The following is a 21385-nucleotide window of genomic DNA, read 5'->3' on the forward strand; positions in this document are numbered from 1 at the left end:
ATTTTATCAGGCCCTGGTGACTTGCAGGCATCTAACTTTTCTAAGACATTTTTAACTTGTTCTTTTTTTATTTTCTCTTCTAAACCTATCCCCTTCCCATTAGCATTCACTATGTTAGGTGTTCCTTCAGACTTCTCGGTGAAGACCGAAACAAAGAAGTCATTAAGCATCTCTGCCATTTCCAAGTTTTCTGTTACTGTTTCTCTCTCCTCACTGAGCAGTGGGCCTGCCCTGTCCTTGGTCTTCCTCTTGCTTCTAATGTATTGATAAAAAGTCTTTTTGTTTTCCTTTTATTCCCGTAGCTAGTTTGAGCTCATTTTGTGCCTTTGCCTTTCTAATCTTGCCCCTGCATTCCTCTGCTGTTTGCCTATATTCATCCTTTGTAATTTGTCCTAGTTTCCATTTTTTATATGACTCCTTTTTATATTTTAGATCATGCAAGACCTCATGGTTAAGCCAAGGTGGTCTTTGCCACATTTTCTATCTTTCCTACCCAGTGGAATAGCTTGCTTTTGGGCCCTCAATAGTGTCCCTTGGAAAATTCTCCTCAGTTGTTTTTCCCCTCAGTCTTGATTCCCATGGGACCTTACCTATCAGCTCTCTGAGCTTACCAAAATTCACCTTCCTGAAATCCATTTTCTCTATTTTGCTGTATTCCCTTCTATCCTTCCTTAGAAATGTGAACTCTATGATTTCATGGTCAGTTTCACCCAAGCTGCCTTCCACTTTCAAATTATCAACGAGTTCCTCCCTATTTGCTAAAAATCAAATCTAGAACAGCTTCCCCCCAGTAGCTTTTTCAACCTTCCGAAATAAAAAGTTGCCTGCAATGCAGTCCAAGAACTTACTGGATAGTCTGTGCCCCGCTGTGTTATTTTCCCAACATATATCTGGATAGTTGAAGTCCCCCATCGCCACCAAATCTTGGACTTTGGATGATTTTGTTAGTTGATTAAAAAAGCCTTATCCACCTGGTTAGGTGGCCTGTAGTAGACTCCTAGCATGACATCACCCTTGTTGTTTTACCCCTTTTAGCCTAACCCAGAGACTCTCAAGACTTCCATTTCCTATGTCCATCTCCACCTCAGTCCAAGTGTGCACATTTTTAATGTACACCTCTACCTCGATATAACGCTGTCCTCGAGAGCCAAAAAATCTTACCGCGTTATAGGTGAAACCGCATTATATCAAACTTGCTTTGATCCACCAGAGTGGGCAGCCCTGTCCCCCTGGAGAACTGCTTTACTGCATTATATCCGAATTCGTGTTGTTTCGGGTCGCGTTATATTGAGGTAGAGGTGTATAAGGCAACACCTCCTCCCTTTTTCCCCTGTCTGTCCTTCCTGAGCAAGCTGTACCCATCCACGCCAACATTCCAATCGTGTATTATCCCACCAAGTTTCGGTGATGCCAACAGTGTCATAGTTGTATTTGTTTATTAGCACTTCCAGTTCTTCCTGATTATTACCCATACTTCTTGCATTTATATATAGGCATCTAAGATACTGTTTTGATCTTGCCTCCCAGTTTTGCCCTGACCCTCCTTTCTCTCTGCCATTATAGTCCACGCTCCCTCCTATTTCTGACCCATCTCCCAGGTCTCCATGTTGCTCACCTGTCCCCGTCGAACCTAGTTTAAAGCCCTCCTCACTAGGTTAGCCAGTTTGTATCCAAATAAGGTATTTCCCCTCCTTGAAAGGTGAACGCCATCTCTGCCTAGCAGTCCTTCCTGTAATAGCATCCCGTGGTTCAGGAAGCCAAAGCCCTCCTGGTGACACCATCTTCGCAGCCAGGCATTCATCTCCACAATGCACCTGTCTCTGCATCTCTCTTCTGCATCATTGCACTTACCATCCTCTTCCCCCTTACTCCTCTTCCCTACTGGCTCCATTTCCCCGTCCATGTTACCCTCACCCTTATAAAGTTCCCACCAGCTCTCCTTGCTCTTCTTCCCTTCTCCATCCCCATCTTACCCAGTCTCCCACCAATACAGATCCAGATCTCAGATCCCACATCCATATTCTCTTTTGCCTCCTCACCTCTTGTGACATTTTCCCAACCCTGGCCTTCCCGTCACACAAATCCTCTCCATCACCTTTTCCCCTCTTGTGCCACCATTCCTAACCTCACGCCCATCCACCTACTACCCATCTTCCCCTTCCTTTTCTCTTGCTATCTCTGGAACCCCTACTCGATCTCTAAAAAGATCTCAGCCGTACACAGTGTCCTCATATCTCCCTCCCTCCAGCTCCTGGATCCCTTCATCTGAGATTGCCTTCTTCTTTTATGAAGGCCTCTCCTGGCTTTCCCCTGGCTGGATCAAACAATAGTGGGGGTGTTGAGCTTCTCTTCTCCCATTTCTGCCATTTCCAACCTCTCCCTCCCCCCTTCCCACAGGTTCTCTTGAACAGCACTGCATCCAACTCTTCTTCCCCTTCATGTTGCAGTCTATCATTCACTCAACTCCTCCCCATCAGCCTACCTCTCTGATTTTGACTTCTGACACACTCTCTCACTTTCCTTACAGTCTCCCACACTCACCCTTTGTGATTTTGCCCCCATGTAGATGACCTATCCAACCCCTTACCTGAACATTTCCTTACCATCACATCTTCACTTGACCTGCAGTCCTGTTTCCACATTTCCACTCCCCAGGATGGTCATTCACTTGAGTTGATCTTCACCAAGCACTGCTCTTTCTGTTGCTGAGTTCCCTCTATCTAACCCAGCTACCAGCTGGTCTCCTTTTCAGCATCACCCATCAATCTCTTCCCTCCTCCCTTACACCCTATCACTTGGCCATTTCATGACTTCCAATTCACCAGGCTTGATGTCTTCTTGTCTGCTGACAAATGCTCCTGTGTGCCGGCTTTTGTGCTGAAGAGAATCTCTGGCAGAAATCTCATGACCAGGCTGATTGACTTAATTACAAATTAGTTCTCTCCTTCAGTTCTGCCATCTTCTTAGATAAATGGCTCTACTTCTCCAACTTAATTGAATCCCACATGTACAGTCACAGACGTTTTTTGCCGCTTTTGACTCCCTCCTCAAATCATTCCCTCTTTTGCCTCCACTTCTCTCCACTCTGGATCTCCAAGTTTATATAGTCTTTATTTGCATTTTCATATTCTGTAATTTGTATGTCACATTATTATATTCATTACAGTTTTGCTATATATAACACAGTTAAATAAAGGTTTTACAACCATAAAGTGTTAGTGCTCTTGATTGTTCTGAGGGATGCATGTGTAACACAACCAAAGAACATAAAGGGGGCTGATACCTTTTGGTTTCGTCCCTGACTTGCTGTCAAAGCAGGTTTAGCATAAATGAAAAAAACAAAATGGAAATTAATTAAATACAGCATTAGAAGCAATTGTTTTAATATTTTAAATGTTTTTCAGTGGCTTTCAACTAAATATACCGTAACTAAATATCTGGGTGTCATTGCCATAAAAACGTATTTTAGTCCAGAGTACCAAGATGTCCAGAGGTCAAATATTTCTGAATGAAACTGTGGAGTGCTAGACTTCTGCTTTAGGTATCCATGTTAGATAGAATTTCAGTTATTAACTGAATGATTTCAAGAATGCACGAATGCCAACTGCATATAAGTATATTTGCCTAAATAAATTATCAAAAATTTATTCTAATTTGCATTTAATATTTAAACTTAGTTTGTGAATTTTAAGCTTGTTTGATTCTTAAAAGAACTTGTATGTATTTTGGTGCTATTAGTGATGTAGCAGGGCATGCAATATTAGAGAAAACAGTATTATCATCATAAATACTTAAATGCTCTTTACATTTTTTTTTAGTACACATTTTGGAACTTTGTACCGAAGAACTTGTTTGAGCAGTTCAGAAGGATAGCTAACTTTTATTTTCTCATCATTTTTCTTGTTCAGGTAAGCCATTCCCATTTCTTAAATAGATTCATATACACGTTGAAAAATAGAACTTGTAAAATTCAGATAAAGCTTGAAAGATTTGGAAAAACAAACACCTGCATCCTCCAATCCACCAATTTTGGTAGCAGAAGAAATTGGATGGTTGATATTGATTGGTTTAAAGATTGGGTGGTGACATGCTAAAGAACTTTTTTTCAACAGTTTCTAGTGTGAATCAACCGTTTCTAGAGCTGGTGTGAATCCAATCATGGTGGGAAATGGCAATTACTTATAGCTGATGATTAGTATGTATTAAATGAATGGTTTTTATGTTGTAATAAACAGATTTTCACCTCATTAAACCCACCATCATAATTGGCACTAACTGGCATCCATGTTGATAATACTCAGGATAAATGGTATAGTCTAAATGGGCATGGAAATTGGATTATCCTCCATCAGCAAAAGGTAGTCCCTCCAGGCCAGGGTCAGGGCACACTGACAGGGTAGAGTGGGTAAGCTTTCACTGTCACTGCGCATGTTGACATGTTTGAGTAATTATAGGTTGTCACTTTTTAAGTCCCTTAATTTTGCACTGAAATACACTAAATGTAATGAAAATTCACTGGTTTGGAATGAAAGGCCTTTTCTATTTCTTTGCTTGTCTAGACCACCATTTTTCAAAGTTCAGGTCACGACCCAGTACTGGGTCACGGCAAGTAAGGCACTGGGTCGGTCTGGTCAGCGCCATTGACCAGGATGTTAAAAATCCTGTTGGCGGTGCTGCCCAGCTAAGGCATGCTAGTGCCTACCTGTTCCAACAACGTGCTGTGCCCCAGAAGCGGCCAGCAGCGGGCCCGGCTTCTAGGCAGGGGGATCATGGGGCTCCCTGCGCTGCCCCCGCCCCAAGCACCACTCCGCTGGAGGGGGCGGGCGATGCCTGCAGGCGACAGCTGTGTGGAGCCACTTGCGCACCTCCACCTAGGAGCCGGACCTGCTGCTGGCCACTTCCAGCACAGAGCAGTCCACAGTGCCAGGACAGGCAGGAAGCCTGCCTCTGCACCCTGGCTGCGCCACTGACTGGGAGCCTCTGAAGGTAAGTTCACGCCACAACCCCACATCCCAATCCCCCACCCCAGCCCTGAGCCCCCTGAAACCCGGAACCCCCTCCTGCACCCCAAGCGCCTCATCCCTGGCCCCACCCCAGAACCTGCACCCTCTCCTGCACCCCAACTCCTTGTCCCAGTCCAGAGCCCCCTCCCACGCCCTGAACCCCTCATTCCCAGCCCAACCCTGCAGCCCTCACCTGCGCACCCGAACCCTCTGCACCAGCCCTGAGCCCCTCCCACACCCCAAACCCCTCATCCTCAGCTCCGTTGGGTCGTGGGTATCAACAGTTTTTTTCAACTGGGTCCTCAGGAAAAAAGTTTGAAAACCACTGGTCTAGACAGTAGCAAGCAATAGTTATGTAGGTTCTTAGAACATTTTTTCTGCCACTTTGCAGCTAACAATTAGTGAAGTCTGATTTCCAGTTCTTGTTGCCTTTTACTCCTTGACGGCTAGAAGGAGGAGTGAGCATTCCAACCCACATGTTTTAACACTTGATTAATTAAGTGTTTATTTTGCACTTAAAAATCCTTCCAAAATACAAACAGGTATTATGTTTGAAGAAAATTTACAGAATTATAGGATTAGAAGGGACCGCAAGGGTCGTCTAGTCTTAACTCTTTGGCAAGAAGCAGGATTTGTTGTCTAAACCATCCAAGACAGATGTCTATCTAGCCTCCTTTTTAAAAGCTGCAGTGAAGGAACTTCCGCTACCTCCCTAAGCAGTCTGTTCTATTGTCCTACTGTTTTTCCTGAGATTTAATCTAATCCGCTATGCTATAGTTTAAACCCATTGTCTCTTGTCCTGCCCTCTGTGGCAAGAGAGAACACGTTTTCTCCATCTTTTTATGGAAGCCTTTCAAGTATTTGAAGATTGCAATCATGTCTCCCCTTAATCTCTTCTTTTCCAAACTAAACATACCCAGTTCCTTCAGCCTTTGCTCATATGGCTTGCATTCCATCCCTTTAATCATATTTGTTGCTCGGCCTCTGGATCCTTTCCAGTTTATCTACAAACATCCTTTCTATACTTTGGTAAACAAAATTGGACACAGCACTCCAGCGGAGACCTAACCAACGCTGAGTAGAGTGGTACTATCGCCTCCCATGACTTGCATGTTGTGCCTCTCTTAATGCAACCTAAACATGCATTAGCTTTTTTTGCAATAGCATCACATTGCTGAATCATATTGAGGTTGTGATCCACCACAACTGCCAAATCCTTCACAGCAGTGCTGCTGCAAAGCCAGTTATCCCCCATTCTGCATTTGGTTTTCCTTTCCTACGTGTAGCACCTTGCATTTGTCTATGCTGAATTTCATTTTATTGTCTATTGCCCAATTCTCTAATTTATCAAGATCCCTCTGAACTTTAGCTCTATCCTCCAAAGTGTTGGCAAGTCCTCCTAGCTTCGTCATCTACAGACTTGATCAGTATGCTCTATTCCTACATCCAGGTAATTAATAAAGACGTTAAACAACACCTGACCCAGAACAGATACCTGTGGAACATCACTTGAGACCTCCCAACAATCTGACATTAATAGTTACTCTTTGTTTGCGGTTGTTTAACCAGTTATATAGCTGAGCCTGCATTTCTCCAGCTTGCTTATCAGAATGCCATATGGGACTGTCTCAAAAGCCTTGCTGAAGTCCAGATATTTTATGTCCACCAAACCAGTTATCTTACCAAAGAAGGAAATCAAGCTGGTTTTGCATGATTTATTTTTAGTAAATCCATGCTGGCTGCTAGTGATTACTCCTTCATCCTCCAGGTATTCACAAATTGAATGTTTTATACATTGTTCTAGTAGATTCCCAGGTATCGAGGTCAGGCTGACTGGTCTATAGTTTCTTGACTCCTTCTTTTTCCCCTCTTTAAAGATGGACACTATGTTAGCCCTTCTCCAGTCTTCCAGGACCAGTCCTGTCATCCATGAGTTCCCAAATATTATTGCCAGTGGCTCTGAGATTTCCTCAGCTAACTCCTTCAGTACCCTGGGGAGAATAGCATCAGGCCCTGCTGACTTGAACTAATTCAAATTGGTCAGAAGATCTGACATGTTCTTTACTTATCCTAATCTGCATCCCTTCCCCTTTCTTGTCTGTAGTAATTTGACTAGTTGTCCAGTCACATGTTGTTTTTTGCGAGAAGACTGAAGCAAAGTAGGCATTGAGCAGCTCTGACTTCCTATCATCTTCGGTTAACAAATTACCTTCTCCATTAAGCAGCAGACCCACACCAGCCCTGATCTTTCTATTATGTCTGATTTATTTGAAGAACCCCCTTCTTGTTGTCTCTAACATTTCTTGCCAGCTATAATTCATTCTTTGCCTTTGCTTTCCTGATTCCGTCCATACACACTTGCGCTATTCCTACATATACTTCCTTGATGATTTGGACCTCTTTCCATTCCCTGTATGTATCAATTTTGATTTTTAGATAGCTAAAAAGGTTCTTGTGCAACCACATTGGCCTTCTATAGCTCTTAACTTTCCTCTGCATTGGAATAGCATGATGTTGAGCCTCTAGTATTACATCTTATAGGAACTGCTAGCCCCCTTTAACTCCTGTACTTCCTAATTGGTCTTTCCATGGGACCTTGCCTACTATTTCTCTGAGTTGGTTGAAATCCACCTTTCTGAAGTCCAGTGTCTTGTTTTGCTGTTCTCGTGTCCTCTTTTCCTTAGCATCTTGAATTCTATCAGATCCAGATCCCTTCCTCCGAAGTTCCTGACCACCTTCACCATAGCAAGCATTTACCCTAGTTAACTACTTTCACTATGGGGACAGACTTGGATATTTCCAAAAGATAGAACACTAACTTTTACCCAATTAAAACAAGGATTCATTCCGTTAGGTTCCTACTAATCTTTGAAATGAGTTTTATATGGTATTTTAAAGGGTACCATTTGAAAGAACATCCACATATTTAGCAGATACTGATCTCTAAAACTTAGAGGATACGTTATATGCTCCAAGTACTGTGCAATCATTAACTAATTATCACAGCACCTCTATAAAGTAGGTATGTAAATGTTATTCCCATTTTAGAAATGGGCATATAGAATAAAATATTAATTGACTTGGTCAAAGTCACACAGCAAGCAAGTGGCAGAACTCTGATTAGAATTTTGAGTTCCTCATTCACAACCCTACACTTATTCCTCTTAACATTAAACCAATAAAAAAAGAGTGAGTGAGTGAGTCCTTTTGGATTTTTTTTCTTGTGCAATGAAGCCTGCTTCAAGAGAACATCAGAGATCAGAAAAAATAGTCCCCTGTGGTACTATTAAATAGACAAACCATTTGAAAATGGTCCTTAGTGCAAGTTTCACTATATTTATCCAGAATTATTATTTTTTATTAATCTAGAACTAGAGTGATAGATTTGAAGGTCCAACAACAACAACAAAAAGGGAATATTGGAAGCCTGCTCCATTTGATTTTTTTTAATGGCGGGGACCTTAACCAGATAGTTCAAGGGTTTTTCAACAAGAATGCGCTCAGCCTTTTTTTCCACAAAATATTTTTTCATAGAAATGTCTCATAGGTTTGAAAGCAGAGAATAAAGATTCAGACATTTCCAGATATCTAACTTGTTGAAGACTGATTACTGTTGCAGAGTCAGAATTGTGTCCTTCACTCCATCTTTAAACTGTAACATAAAATACTTGTAAATAGTTTGTCTATTTGTCTATAGTTTGTCTATAATGCATCCGACGAAGTGAGTATTCACCCACAAAAGCTCATGCTCCAATACGTCTGTTAGTCTATAAGGTGCCACAGGATTCTTTGCTGCTTTTACAGATCCAGACTAACACAGCTACCCCTCTGATACTGGATAAATTCATGGAGGCTAAGTCCATTAATGGCTATTAGCCAGGATGGGTAAGGAATGGTGTCCCTAGCCTCTGTTTGTCAGAGGGTGGAGATGGATGGCCTGCTGTTTGGATGGGCATCAGAAATAGAATGCTCATGCACCACCCCGGTTTAGGAAATCCTTAACCGAAGTAGAAAGGATTCTCTACAAGCTAGTTATCTAGCTAAATGGAGACACTTTTCAGCCTGGATACACCTCCACCAACTTCCACTAAATACCGTGAGCATTCCAGTTATCCTATACTATCTCCTCTCCATAAAGACTGCAGGTCTAGCCCTTAGTTTGCTTTGGGTACGCTTAGCAGTGATTAGTGTAGCCTGATTTGGGGTGGGTTAGTAGGGTCAGTGGAATTTATCCACTTAATTTAGTTTTATTTGGTAATTAATTTTCTAATTAATTAGTAATGTTAGTAATAATTAATAGATATTAATAATGTGGGTATGGTTTGCCAATATGTGTGATCAGAAGATAAGAGTTTGTCCTAAATCAGGCTTCACAGAATTTATACAAGGAGATTGGGGTATATGACAGGAACTTACACTGAGACAAAATTAGTCAATCAAGACCTTTTATTTAAAATCAATGAAACAATAAGCAAATGCTAAAATGTTAAAAGCAGTTTGAGATTACAAAGTTACAAATATCACAGTTTTATAAGAGAGATACCTATGATAATAAACAGTTCTAAATTCACTCTGTGCAGTAGCACTAGGGTGTTGTTCACACCTCTGATAGATAGAGGAAGTGATGAAAATGGTTATGAGTTAAACCCTCTATAAACTAGATGCTTTAAAGGTAAAGCAGAAATTAGATTCCTTGATACTTACAGCTTTGAAAAGAAATAATACCACGACTTATCAGTAGTTGACAGCTTTCGTAGGAGAGACAGGGTGAGACGATGGAAGATAGAAAGATGGATGTATCTCCTACCATATGGTGTATCAACACCCTTCTTATAGGGCTTATTCAGAAATCCTATGCCCAAATTTGTCTTTCCCCCATGGAAAGGTTAGGGTACCATCCCTCATAGGCCAACATAGATATGCATATGAATGACAAATATGTACACAGTTTGTGGTGTACTTGTTAAATTTGTGGGCAGAAATCCCCACTTTCCACCTTTACTAGGTGAAAGGTCTTCAGACATTCAAAGGTCCCCAGACATTTACGTAGGTTTGTATTCTATTATTACTTTTCTGAGTAAGGGTTCTAAAGGTTGCTTCAGCATCATGCAGGATATTGGCCAGGGTGTCTGGCCTGGATATCTATAGGCATTTTACATTTCTATTGCAAATAATTCTATAATCTAATAAAGCCTACACACTTTTATCAAAAAGACATTTTATACAGACCAACAGATTAATCCTCAGGGCTACATTAGTGCTTTCTTCCCTCCATTAGAAGAACATTCTGTCTTTGCTCACCCCACGACTGTATGATTTATGAAGGGCTGATCAGGATCTTTCCACTGGTCATTAAATCTATGGCTCAATGGGACATTAACCTTGTCTTGTCGACATTTAAAGATCCACCCTTCTGACCTATGGCAACTTGCGCTATGACACCCCCACACACACCAATCCATGAAGGCGGCATTCTTAGTGACCATCACTTCCACCAGAAGGATCGGGGAGCTAGGAGCCATTATGGCAGATCCTCCCTAAACAATGTTTCACAAAGAGGTTTCCCTTAGGTTATACCCCAAACTTCTTCCCCAAGATTGTTTGAGTTCCTCATCAGTAGGACAACACCATTGCCTATATTTTTCTCAAAACCCCATGCTTCTTCCTAAGACAAGAGACTTCACTTCCTCAACATTAGGCTCAATTGGCATTCTGCCTGCAAAGAATCAAACCAATTAGAAAATCTCTGAGACTTTATTGCCATAGCAGAAAGATTGCATGGGCAAGCCATATCCTCCCAGAGGATTTCTAAGTGGGTTTTGGAATGCATCTTAGAATGCTACAAAATAGCAAATATTCCCCTCCAGGGGGTATTACAGATCACTCCATGCAAGCACATGCTGGGTCCATGGCATCCCTAGCTGACGTTCTATTGCAGGACATTTGCAGGGCAGCATCTTGGGGTTCTGTTGACAGGTTCATAACACATTACACTCTAGACCAAGCAACAATTGCAGATGCAGCTGTAGGAAGGGCATAACTACAAGCAGTTCTGCTGCCACCTTCTTGCACCCTTCTCTAGATAGGGACCACAGATCTCAAAGAACATCCAGTTACAGTAAGTAACCTCCAATTCTTCTTTGAGTGATGGTCCCTATGTGTATTCCACACATGGTTGATTGGCAGGCAGTGTTCAGACTGGAGGAGGGTGTGAGAAAGGTGGCACAGAGATGCTTGTAGTGCTGCCTTTCCTATGGCTGCATCTGTAGTTGCTGCTTTTCGTCCTCCATCCCTTCTGCTTCAGATCCAGTTGGATTGCAGGAAGAAGAGGAACTGGAGAGGTGTTGACCCACACTGCCTTTTATTCCTTGGTTGGGAGCGCACGGGGAGCTACTGCACAAGTGCAGGTCAACTGACACTGCTTTGAAGAATTTCCAGACTTGAGCACATGGCGCACATGCATACTCATGTGTGGAATACAGATAGGGACCACATATCTCAAAGAATCTCCAGTTACAGTAAGCAACCTCCATTCTGACAGAGTGCAAGATCATGACTTGGTGGATAGGCTTATATGTATTTGCAATTACAGATGGTGTCAGGGAGTGGTATTGTCAATAGAAATAACCTAGATTTCTTATTGCACTTACTTCCCTTCTTTTAATAAGTTGTTTTGTGTATGGCTGCACTGTGAGCTTTTTTAAAATCCTAATATAAATTTCATGCTTGGAAAATGATTGCATTAAATTCACAAAACAATATTCAGGAAATGGTACGATTATTCTTTGTGTTGCAGTTAATTATTGATACACCAACCAGTCCAGTAACAAGTGGACTTCCGCTTTTCTTTGTCATCACTGTAACAGCTATCAAACAGGTGAGAGTTTCTTTAGGGTGGGGCAGGGAGGCGGGAGAGTAAAACTGAAGATTGTATGAAAATGTAAATTTGTTTTATTTTTCCTTTTTTTATTAACTGGCAATGTTACTTTTGTTTGTTCTTGGGGATTCAAGAGAGAGGTTATCCTTTCTTTACTTTGAAGGCTTTACTTTTTATTTGCCTCTCTTTTAAGTAGAATTTTATTGGTTGTTAAATTATGCTGGCTTTCATTTATTCAACAGAACTTTCAGAATTATTTGATATTAGTTTGTACTTTCTGTAACTGTGCTCCGAAGAATAGTTTATACAGTTGTATTTATAAAAAGTATCGAGATGTTTGTTTCTTTTTGTTCCTAAATATTTATCCACCTACCTATTCAAAAAATTGAAAATATGCGGAGGAAGAATTATAACAGTAGGTTATGGGATAAAATTATTGGTCTTCTCTGTGAGGAAATTTCCAACATACAGTTGTTGTGATATGCATGGACAACCTCTAGACAGTATCCACAAGATGGACTTTTTAAGTATATGAATCACATTAATTTTTACTTAAACTATGAACAGTTTATAAAGAGACTTAATGGATCTTACAAATTGAGTATACTATATAATAATGCTTCAAATATATTTAAAAATTATCTATAAAAATTAAATAATAAAATTCAAGTAAGTCAATACTTCCCATATCAATGTAGCTTGGAAGATCTTAATAAAGGTTCCCCTAATCTAAATAAAATAATACTATAAGAGTATGGAACTGTGTTAGCCTTCCTTTCTATTTTGTAGATTAATACTACCATAGAGAGTGGATTACAGCAGTTTGTAACTCTGTGACCCCAGTACTGCAATGGTATCTGCTAGAGTGGATTGGTACACCTGTGTAGAATCCCAATAAAATCAGTGGGGGACTCTACACAGAATATATGCTATGACTTACCTGTGTAAGAATTTCATATCTTCAATTACACTGGCTCAACCTGTTCCCATTCAGACTCCAGTCTGCATTCTGCCATTGATCAGGACACCAACAGTTTCATTCACACAATATGGAAAGGGAAGAGAGTAAAGAAGTGTGATAATTGGGCATACAAATTTACCCTAATTATGAGCTCAGATGTGAAAAGTGATTGAAAGTTCATAAAATGTCACAATAACCTAGAACAACATATGTTGCTGGGAAAAGGCAGGAAAGGGAGACCATCTGAATTAGTCCAAACAGAAAGGACTGTGTTAAAATCATGTCTGGTAAACAAGGAAAATGTTGGACCAGAAATCAATGTAACCAGAATTAGTGTATAGGAAATTAGGCCTAATTGGTGGATAAAATAGTGAAGGGAAAAGCTGTTTCACCCATCACTACCTTTTGAGGTCTTCAGAAAGACTTTGGGGGAGAATTAGCGAAAGTGGGCTGCCAACAACCGTTGACTAAGAGACAGAAGATCAGGAAAGGAGTGAGCTTTACCATCATGGCTAATCCATTTCCTGAGACCTCAAGATCCACTTTAACACAGTTGGGCCTTTATCTTGACCCTGCGAGAAGTCCTGACCAGATCAGGCCAGAGAGTGGGACCCAAATGACATCACTCCTTCCATCGAGACTGACTAAATCCCAGCCATCACTTGCTGGGATGCCTCTCCCCACATTGTGTTTTTTTCCCTTCCCTACCTTATTTCTTCTCTTTCCTATCCTCCCTCTTTCGTCTGTCTAATAAGAGTCTGGGTTAGCTGGCCAAAACTGTGTTTTACGGCACTGCTATAACCCTGTGACCAGAAGAAGGCAGCTAAAAGCAATACCCTAAACAGCCCTGGTACAAGTTTGCCAAGTCTTGGAGTAGCTAATAAGACAATACGCCATGCTTTTGTTTTTTCAGCAGTGAGGTGCAAGTGAGAGTCAACACGAGACACAAGCCTTCATTTTCTGTCTTTATTGTTCTTTTCTATCCCCTTTTGAGTGTGTGTTTTTTGGTTTGTCTTCTAAGAAACAGAATCAGACTTTAACACCACCACTACCACCACCTCCAGACCACCTCAACTAACTACTTCTCTTTCCCCCAAAAGGGCTGTTATTACTACTTTAATACCTCTAAGACACTGTCAGATAGGGATGGTGTGTTTTAGTGGGGTGTCTTTCTTAAAACTTTCTCCAGCAAAAGGGAAAAAACAAAAGATGTTAAAATGAAAGCCCTACTTAGTACTTCACATTTCAAAACTTTAACTGTGTCCTTCTTTTCTGCATCTTTATTAAAAGGTTAAAAAAATTAGTGTGTTTGCCATGGTACTTAGCAGGCTAAGATCTCTGTCTACCAAGCCTTGTTTAACATTGTTTAATATTGGACAGTGACAGGATCGTGTTGACACCTTTAATTCTTTGGTCCAATATATTCCATCTAATGTGATACAACAGAGGGTACAATTGTTTTAGACTCTCTATTAACATTTTACTGCTCAAAATTGTGTGATGCTATCTGCTCAGTGCCAGGAGTCAACACTCTTTATACAGACATTAGCCAGTTATTATTTTTCTTAACTTCTTCAAATAAAAGTATTCTGTGCTCAGAGAAAAAGTTGAGGAGATTATAGGACACCAAGAGAAATTAATATGACAGACTTCAGTTCAAAACTTTTTGGCTTGCAATGTGGCCTCTTTATTCCAATATTCCATCCCTCCATTTGGGCTTGCCCCAGTTCTGGTCCCTAGAAAGAAACTTATTTCCATTGTGTTGTACTGGGATAACTAGCTACCACTATAGTTGTTTCAAGTCATTTGTCAGTGATGAATGCAGAGAATACTCATTCTACACATTTCTCATTCATTAGTTGTAATGGAAATTACAAACAGCAGCATTTTCATTCCTTCACGTTGCATGACTGACTATACTTTGCAGTCAAATTCAGTATTTGCTGACTGTAGGTGGTTATGGGAAGCACAACTGCTACCTTTTTACGGGTGGCTTTCCCACTTTAAGATTTGGGGGATTATTTTTAACAATCTGTTGTTGTGGTTTGACGACAGTCAAAGAAAGACTGGATTATTACAAAGTGTTCCACATAAGACTACACTTGTATCCCCTTGTGACTACTCTCAGAAGCTACAGCTGGTGTGGACTTTGGTGGGCTGCTTGTATACCAGTGTTAGCTGCTGGGAGCATGTTACACAGTGCTTCAAAGACTGTACTGGTTCTCTATTCATTTCTGGGTGTAATTCAAAGTGGTGATTGATCTCTTAGGCAAGGAGTTTCAAACATGCCTAAGGGAACTAAAAGCATTGAATTCCAATAAGATTTGAAATCACAGCCTTTAAACCCACTGTTTTTTAGGCTCTGTGTGCCTGGGGAATCACCTACAGTAGAACCTCAGAGTTACGAACACCTTGGGAATGGAGCTGTTCATAACTCTGAAACATTCATAACTCTGAACAGAACATTATGGTTGTTCTTTCAAAAGTTTACAACTGAACATTGACTTAATACAGCTTTGAAACTTTACTATATAGAAGAAAAATGCTGCTTTTCACCATCTTAATTTAAATGAAACGAGCACAGAAACAGTTTCCTTATTTTGTCAATTTTTTTTAAACTTTATTTTTTAATAATTTACATTTAACACAGTACTGTACTGGATTTGCTTTCTTTTTTTCCTCTCTGCTGCTGCCTGATTGCGAACTTCTGGTTCCAAATGAGGTGTGTGGTTGACCGATCAGTTCATAACTCTGGTGTTCTTACCTCTGAGGTTCTACTGTATTTCTTTACCACAACAATTGAGATTAGCTGATTGGAATTTCTGAGGACTAGGGCAGGATGTCTTAAATTGATGGCTGTAGCCTCTGGAATTTGCTTTTCCTGCTGGTCCAGTAGCCTGTGGACTGGAGCGTGACCTTCAGCGGCATGGTGCAAAGGTCATCTGGGCTTTTCTCATTCATTAGTTATTAAAAGAATTACAAACAGCAGCATTTTGATTCCTCCCATTGCTGGGGTATATTTGTGTCTTCAGTTGGATTTTGGAGTTACCTTTTCATATTTGGTTGACAGGTCAAATTGCATTTTAATTTGTGTGTATGCTCCTGCACACATGTAATGGGTGCATCTCTAAAAATAAAAAAACAAATACAGCCATAGAAAATCCTTTATAAGCTTGAAGTTACCCTTTCTCCTAAAAAGAATGGAAAACCTGTGGGGTGAACTGTCACTGATATTGTTAGCAGCTGTTGTTGCATCTTCCAGTTGTCATTAATCATAAGCAATATGCTGAATTCTGCCCCTGGATATATGGCATGTATTGCTTTGTTTCTAGGAATTTCCAGGGAATTTAAAGCAAAAGAGCTGCTTAGGTCAGCTCTCTATTTAAATATCAGTTGTAGCATCTGGTCTTTGTGTACATTAGGGGTTTCCATGGAGTTAATGCAAGGGAGATTTGGGGAGGATGGGAAGAAGGAGGAACTTGCACCTCCAAAAAAAAGTATCTATTCATTTTTTTAAAAAAACTAATAAAATAGTAAAACTAATTTTTAAAAATTTTATAATATGGCTATACAAATTTGAAAGCAGAGTTATCATTGTATTGATGAGATCTTCAACTATATTTGTATTTGTTCCTCTCTAATGTAACCTTATAAAATGGTGGAATAATTCATCAACCAAAATAAGCATCAGCAAGGTCACTTTCTCAAAACTTATTCTGGAGGGTTGGTGTACTGTGTACACCAAATAATAGTTCAGTGTAATCAGAAAACAAACAGGAAAACTCCCCGGTTTGTAGTTCATTCCAGCCCTGTAATCACTTAATGTTGAGCCCAACCTTACCAAATACATTCTTAACACTTTGTCTCTTAAGCAGCCACTCTTATAGAAACCCTTCAGAGCACTTGGGCAAGGAGTGGTGGAAGTTGAGCTGGATTTTGCCCATTATTCACCAGAGATCAAGAAATGGCTCTGCATTTTTTCACAAACCCTACTCATACCATCAGATTACCTTCACTTTTATGTTATTTAAGCACATCTGATTTGCTAAATAATAAACTATTGAAGATTTTAGTGATATGCTTTACTTTTAATTATCTTGTAATGGAAAATTCTTTAACTATTTTTGTAAGAAAGCTTTGATCTACAACTGCAATGTAAAGTGTGGCTAGCTGCATTTCCTTAACTTTATTCCATTCCACTTCGCTGTTTTATAGGGTTATGAAGATTGGCTTCGACATAAAGCAGACAATGCAATGAACCAATGCCCTGTTCATTTCATTCAGCATGGCAAACTGGTTAGAAAGCAAAGCCGAAAATTAAGAGTAAGTAACAGCTAACACTGGGTTTTCTTTTAGGGATCAGGCTTAACGCTCCCCCACTCCCTGCACTTGCAAAACAAATTAGACAAAAATGTAGTGCACTCAAGATTACAGTATTCACTACATCAATATGGAAAATAAAATTTGAGGAAAATAATTTAAAACTGATTAAATAAAATATTGTAAAAAGCTATAGCATTTCCTTCCTCATCCTTGCTTTGCTAGGCTCTCCCCTATCCATTCTCTATGCTGGGTTGTGTCTCTACTCTCTTTTCCTTTCATTATATCTTTCTTAACTTCTAGCCCTTCACTCATGGTTTTTCTTCTGTTTTCATATTTCTGTCTGTCTGTCTCCAGCAAGATAGCCTCTTTTAATCCAGTTTTGATGCAAAATCCATTAACTAATTCTTCTCCTGGCAAAGAGGACACAGCCCAATCAGAATACAATCCTTGCTTTGTACCTTTTCAGCATCATAAAGCCTCTTCTTTAGATTTCTACATTTGTACCTGCATCCCTGATATTTTGGGGGTTATTTTTAGAAACTAATGTCTGTTAATTGTCATAAGCAAAACAACTTGCCTACCTGGTTCAATTTTTAGAATGTCAACAGTTTGAAACCATTGATGGGCATTTCTTTGAAATACTTTTTTTTTCCCCCTGGTGCCTCCTGTTTTGCCAGAATTCTCTTGTCAGAGCTCTTGGCAAAATTCCTTGTGACTCTTCCATTTGGTGTTCTGATCTCTTCACTAGCCCAGTATTTTTTTTAAGACCATTTATCCTTATGACACAGTTTTTTTGGGTCCCTTTATCTTTACCTTTTCAAACAAGCAGCTGTAGTTCTACTGCCAGTCAGGTATTCTTAAATCCTCACTGTCAAAAAAAATTACTCTTGCCACCATTTTCAATATAAATATAATTCACTGTTTGTTTCTTGTAAACATAAGCACATTTAATTGTGGTGGTGCGGGTTCTGTAATTTTCGAATTGGAGTGTTGCTCTTTTAAGACTTCTGAAAGCATGCTCCATACCTCATCCCTCTCAGATTTTGGAAGGCACTTCAGATTCTTAAACCTTAGATCAAGTGCTATAGCTATCTTTAGAAATCTCACATTGATACCTTCTTTGCATTTTGTCACATCTATGATGAAAGTGTTCTTAAAATGAACAACATGTGCTGGGTCATCATCCGAGACTGCTGTAACATGAAATATATGGCAGAATTTGGGTGAAACAAAGCAGGAGACATACAAGGAGTTGAGTCACAAATTTAATGAACGTATTATTTTTTTAACGAGCAACATCAGCATGGAAGCATTTCCTCTGGAATGGTGGCTGAAGCATGAAGGGGCATACAAATGTTGAGCATATCTGGCATTTAAATACCTTGTAATGCTGGTTACAAAAGTGCCTGTTCTCATTTTCAGATAACATTGTAACTAAGAAGTGGGCAGCATTATCTCCCGTAAATGTGAACAAACTAGTTTGTCTTAGCGATTGGCTGAACAAGAAGTAGGACTGAGTGGACTAGTAGGCTCTAAAGTTTTACATTGTTCGCTTTTTTTGCAACAGCGTTACATTGTTAACTCATATTTAGCTTGTGGGCCTCTATGATCCCCTGACCACTTTCTGCAGTACTCCTTCCTAGGCAGTCATTTCCCATTTTGTATGTGTGCACCTGATTGTTCCATCCTAAATGGAGTACTTTGCATTTGTCCTTACTGAATTTCATTCTGTTTACTTCAGACCATTTCTCCAGTTTGTCCAGATCATTTTAAATTTTAATCCTATCTTCCAAAGCATTTGCAACCCTTCCCAGCTTGGTATCATCCATAAACTTTATAAGTGTACTCTCTGTGCCATTATCTAAATCATTGATGAAGATATTGAACAGAACTGGACCCAGAACTGATCCCTGTGGGACCCCACTTGTTATGTCTTTCCAGCATGACTGTGAACCACTGATAACTACTCTCTGGGAATGGTTTTCCAACCAGTTTTGCACCCACCTTATAGTAGCTGCATCTAGGTTGCATTTCCCAAATTTGTTTATAAGTTTGTAGTAGTATAATGTTTCCTTGTTTCTGCACAAACATGTAAGCAAAGTGGAGTGTTAATGCCACAGGCTAATTGTTAGAAGCACACACTCAAATAATCTTACTGACCTCTTGTATTCCCCTGCACCATCGTTCCCTGTGACAGATCTGAAGCCTTTCATTCCCATTCTCAAATCTGTTTTACCCGTATCCACTAGATGCCAAACCATCTTGGATTCCTTTTGTTGTTTCTTAATCGCAGTGCCTCTAGGCAGTTTGGACATTTTATGGCACCAGTGTGCCTCTGAATTACTATATTATAATTTTAAGAAATGTGATTTGAATATATTCACTGGTATCATGCTCTGAATTTTTTTTTCTTGTTTTCGATTCTTAAAAAGAAGAAAATTCAACCCACAAAACTATTAATACAATATTATCACTGAGAATTTAAATGCATGTATGTTTTCTGTAGCAAAAATGACTTGGTCTTGTTGTGTTGTGTGTTAGCTTCAACCATATCTATGGAAGAATATATCTTTCCAGTAGAAACCTGATTTTTACTCTCACTCCCTGTAAGGATCTGACTACCTGAAACTTCACATTGTCAGGTCTTAATCCAAGATTGACACTTGGGTTTTTTGGTACAATTTATCCCAAACTTAAAACCACAAATGCATTTTTGAGGCTAAGGTTGAAGAATTAATCCTTTCATTCACAGAAATGTTACTAATGCTTTTTTGGTCTATTTTAATCTGCAAAACTTCTTGACCTAGACTATCAAAATGTGTGTTTTTTGTTGAGTTGTTTCATCTTTATTTGTGCCTTTTAGGGGGGCAAGGGAACACAACCATGGGGCTGCAATCATGTTAACATGACAATGCATGACACTGTGTGCTTTATAAAGCATGCAAGGCCCCAGTAATACTTGTCAAGCTGTGTTTGGCCTGACAAGTGCTTTACAGAGCATGATATATTTTGCATAGCCCAGATATGGGTGCTCATTAGGAGAGGAATGAAAGGCAGGAAACCACATAGTATAGGAGGAGCACATGAAGGAAAGAAACGTAGAGGAGAAAATATCTGGTATTGCGAAAAAGAGGGAGGAAACAACGTATGAGTGTCGGAGGCTGTCTGGAAAAGAATAGGATCCATCCCTGCCAAGCTTGTCAGATCTGTAGGAACTGTAGGAACCTGAGCAACTCCTGAAACATTTTAAAACCCAAAGGAAACTTGTAGGAAAAAAAATCTTAAATGAAGTTATGGTTGAAATAATATCACTTCAGTCAAGGTTCCCCCCCCCATTGTAGTTTTCTCAAATGCAAATGTTAACATGAAAAATCTAATGTAAGCAAAAATACCCAAATTATCTGAAAGTATGCAGATATGGACATTGGGTTGGTGGCTGAGCTAATTCATTTGGAATTCCTTCCACAATCTGGGAAATGTAAAAATACATTTTACCAAGTCCTACCTAAACTGTCTTGATTTTTACTTTTATAATTGGTCATTGTCAATTACCAAAATATTGTGCATCATTAGAATTGCTCACCTCCTAAAAGTTTGTTTTGGTGATGTCAAAATTCAGTGTTTAATGTCATAGTTTTCTGTTATGAAATTCATGGTGACCACACGGAATCCTTCTGTCAAGAGCACAATGATTAACTAAAAAACTATTTAGATAAGGGCATACTTGCGGGGAGGGATAGCTCAGTAGTTTGAGCATTGACCTGCTAAACCCAGGGTTGTGAATTCAATCCTTGAGGGAGCTATTTGGGGATTTAGTTGGGGATTGGTCTTGCCTTGAGCAGGGGATTGGACTAGATGACCTTCTTAGGTCCTTTCCAACCCTGATATTCTATGATCTTAGCATGATAAAGTAGGCAACCCAAGAAATCCATATTAATCAAATGTTCAGCTCATCAAAATTCCAAAATTTATTTTTTTGACATTTTTCATTGGAACTTTGATATTTTGACACCCCCCATGACTAAATTCTTGCAGTTTTTTTACCTGTGACCTGCTGTACTTAAATTTGAGTTTAAAAAAATATATCAGAAGCTGCCTGTGCGGGGGAAAAAATCTTTAAAGTAATCTCTGACTGTGGGAGCTACTTTGTTGTATGATGGCACACTATAAGCAGCAGGCCGTGAGACATTTGGTTTATGTTGAGTATCCACAGCCACGGCC

At 39.8% G+C, this 21385-nt stretch overlaps 1 protein-coding gene across 8 annotated transcripts in view; it reads left to right on the forward strand.

Annotated features, from left to right (window-relative positions):
* Window positions 1–21385, forward strand: part of ATP11A (ATPase phospholipid transporting 11A) — a 234710-nt gene that overhangs the window by 128333 nt on the left and 84992 nt on the right. For 7 of the 8 annotated variants that reach the window (XR_005585383.1, XR_005585384.1, XM_039490954.1 and 4 more), the window contains exons 3-5: window positions 3819–3908; window positions 11800–11880; window positions 17057–17164. Coding sequence is in view for 5 of the 8 variants with exons in the window: in XM_039490954.1 (XP_039346888.1) it covers window positions 3819–3908; window positions 11800–11880; window positions 17057–17164 (279 nt within the window). In the remaining 3 variants the exon portion in view is untranslated. Of the gene's footprint in view, window positions 1–3818; window positions 3909–11799; window positions 11881–17056; window positions 17165–21385 lie in introns of those variants that run through there. The other variant, XM_039490983.1, reaches the window with a different exon arrangement.

This window comes from Mauremys reevesii, linkage group 1 (assembly GCF_016161935.1).
Source record: "Mauremys reevesii isolate NIE-2019 linkage group 1, ASM1616193v1, whole genome shotgun sequence".
NCBI lineage: Eukaryota > Metazoa > Chordata > Testudines > Geoemydidae > Mauremys > Mauremys reevesii.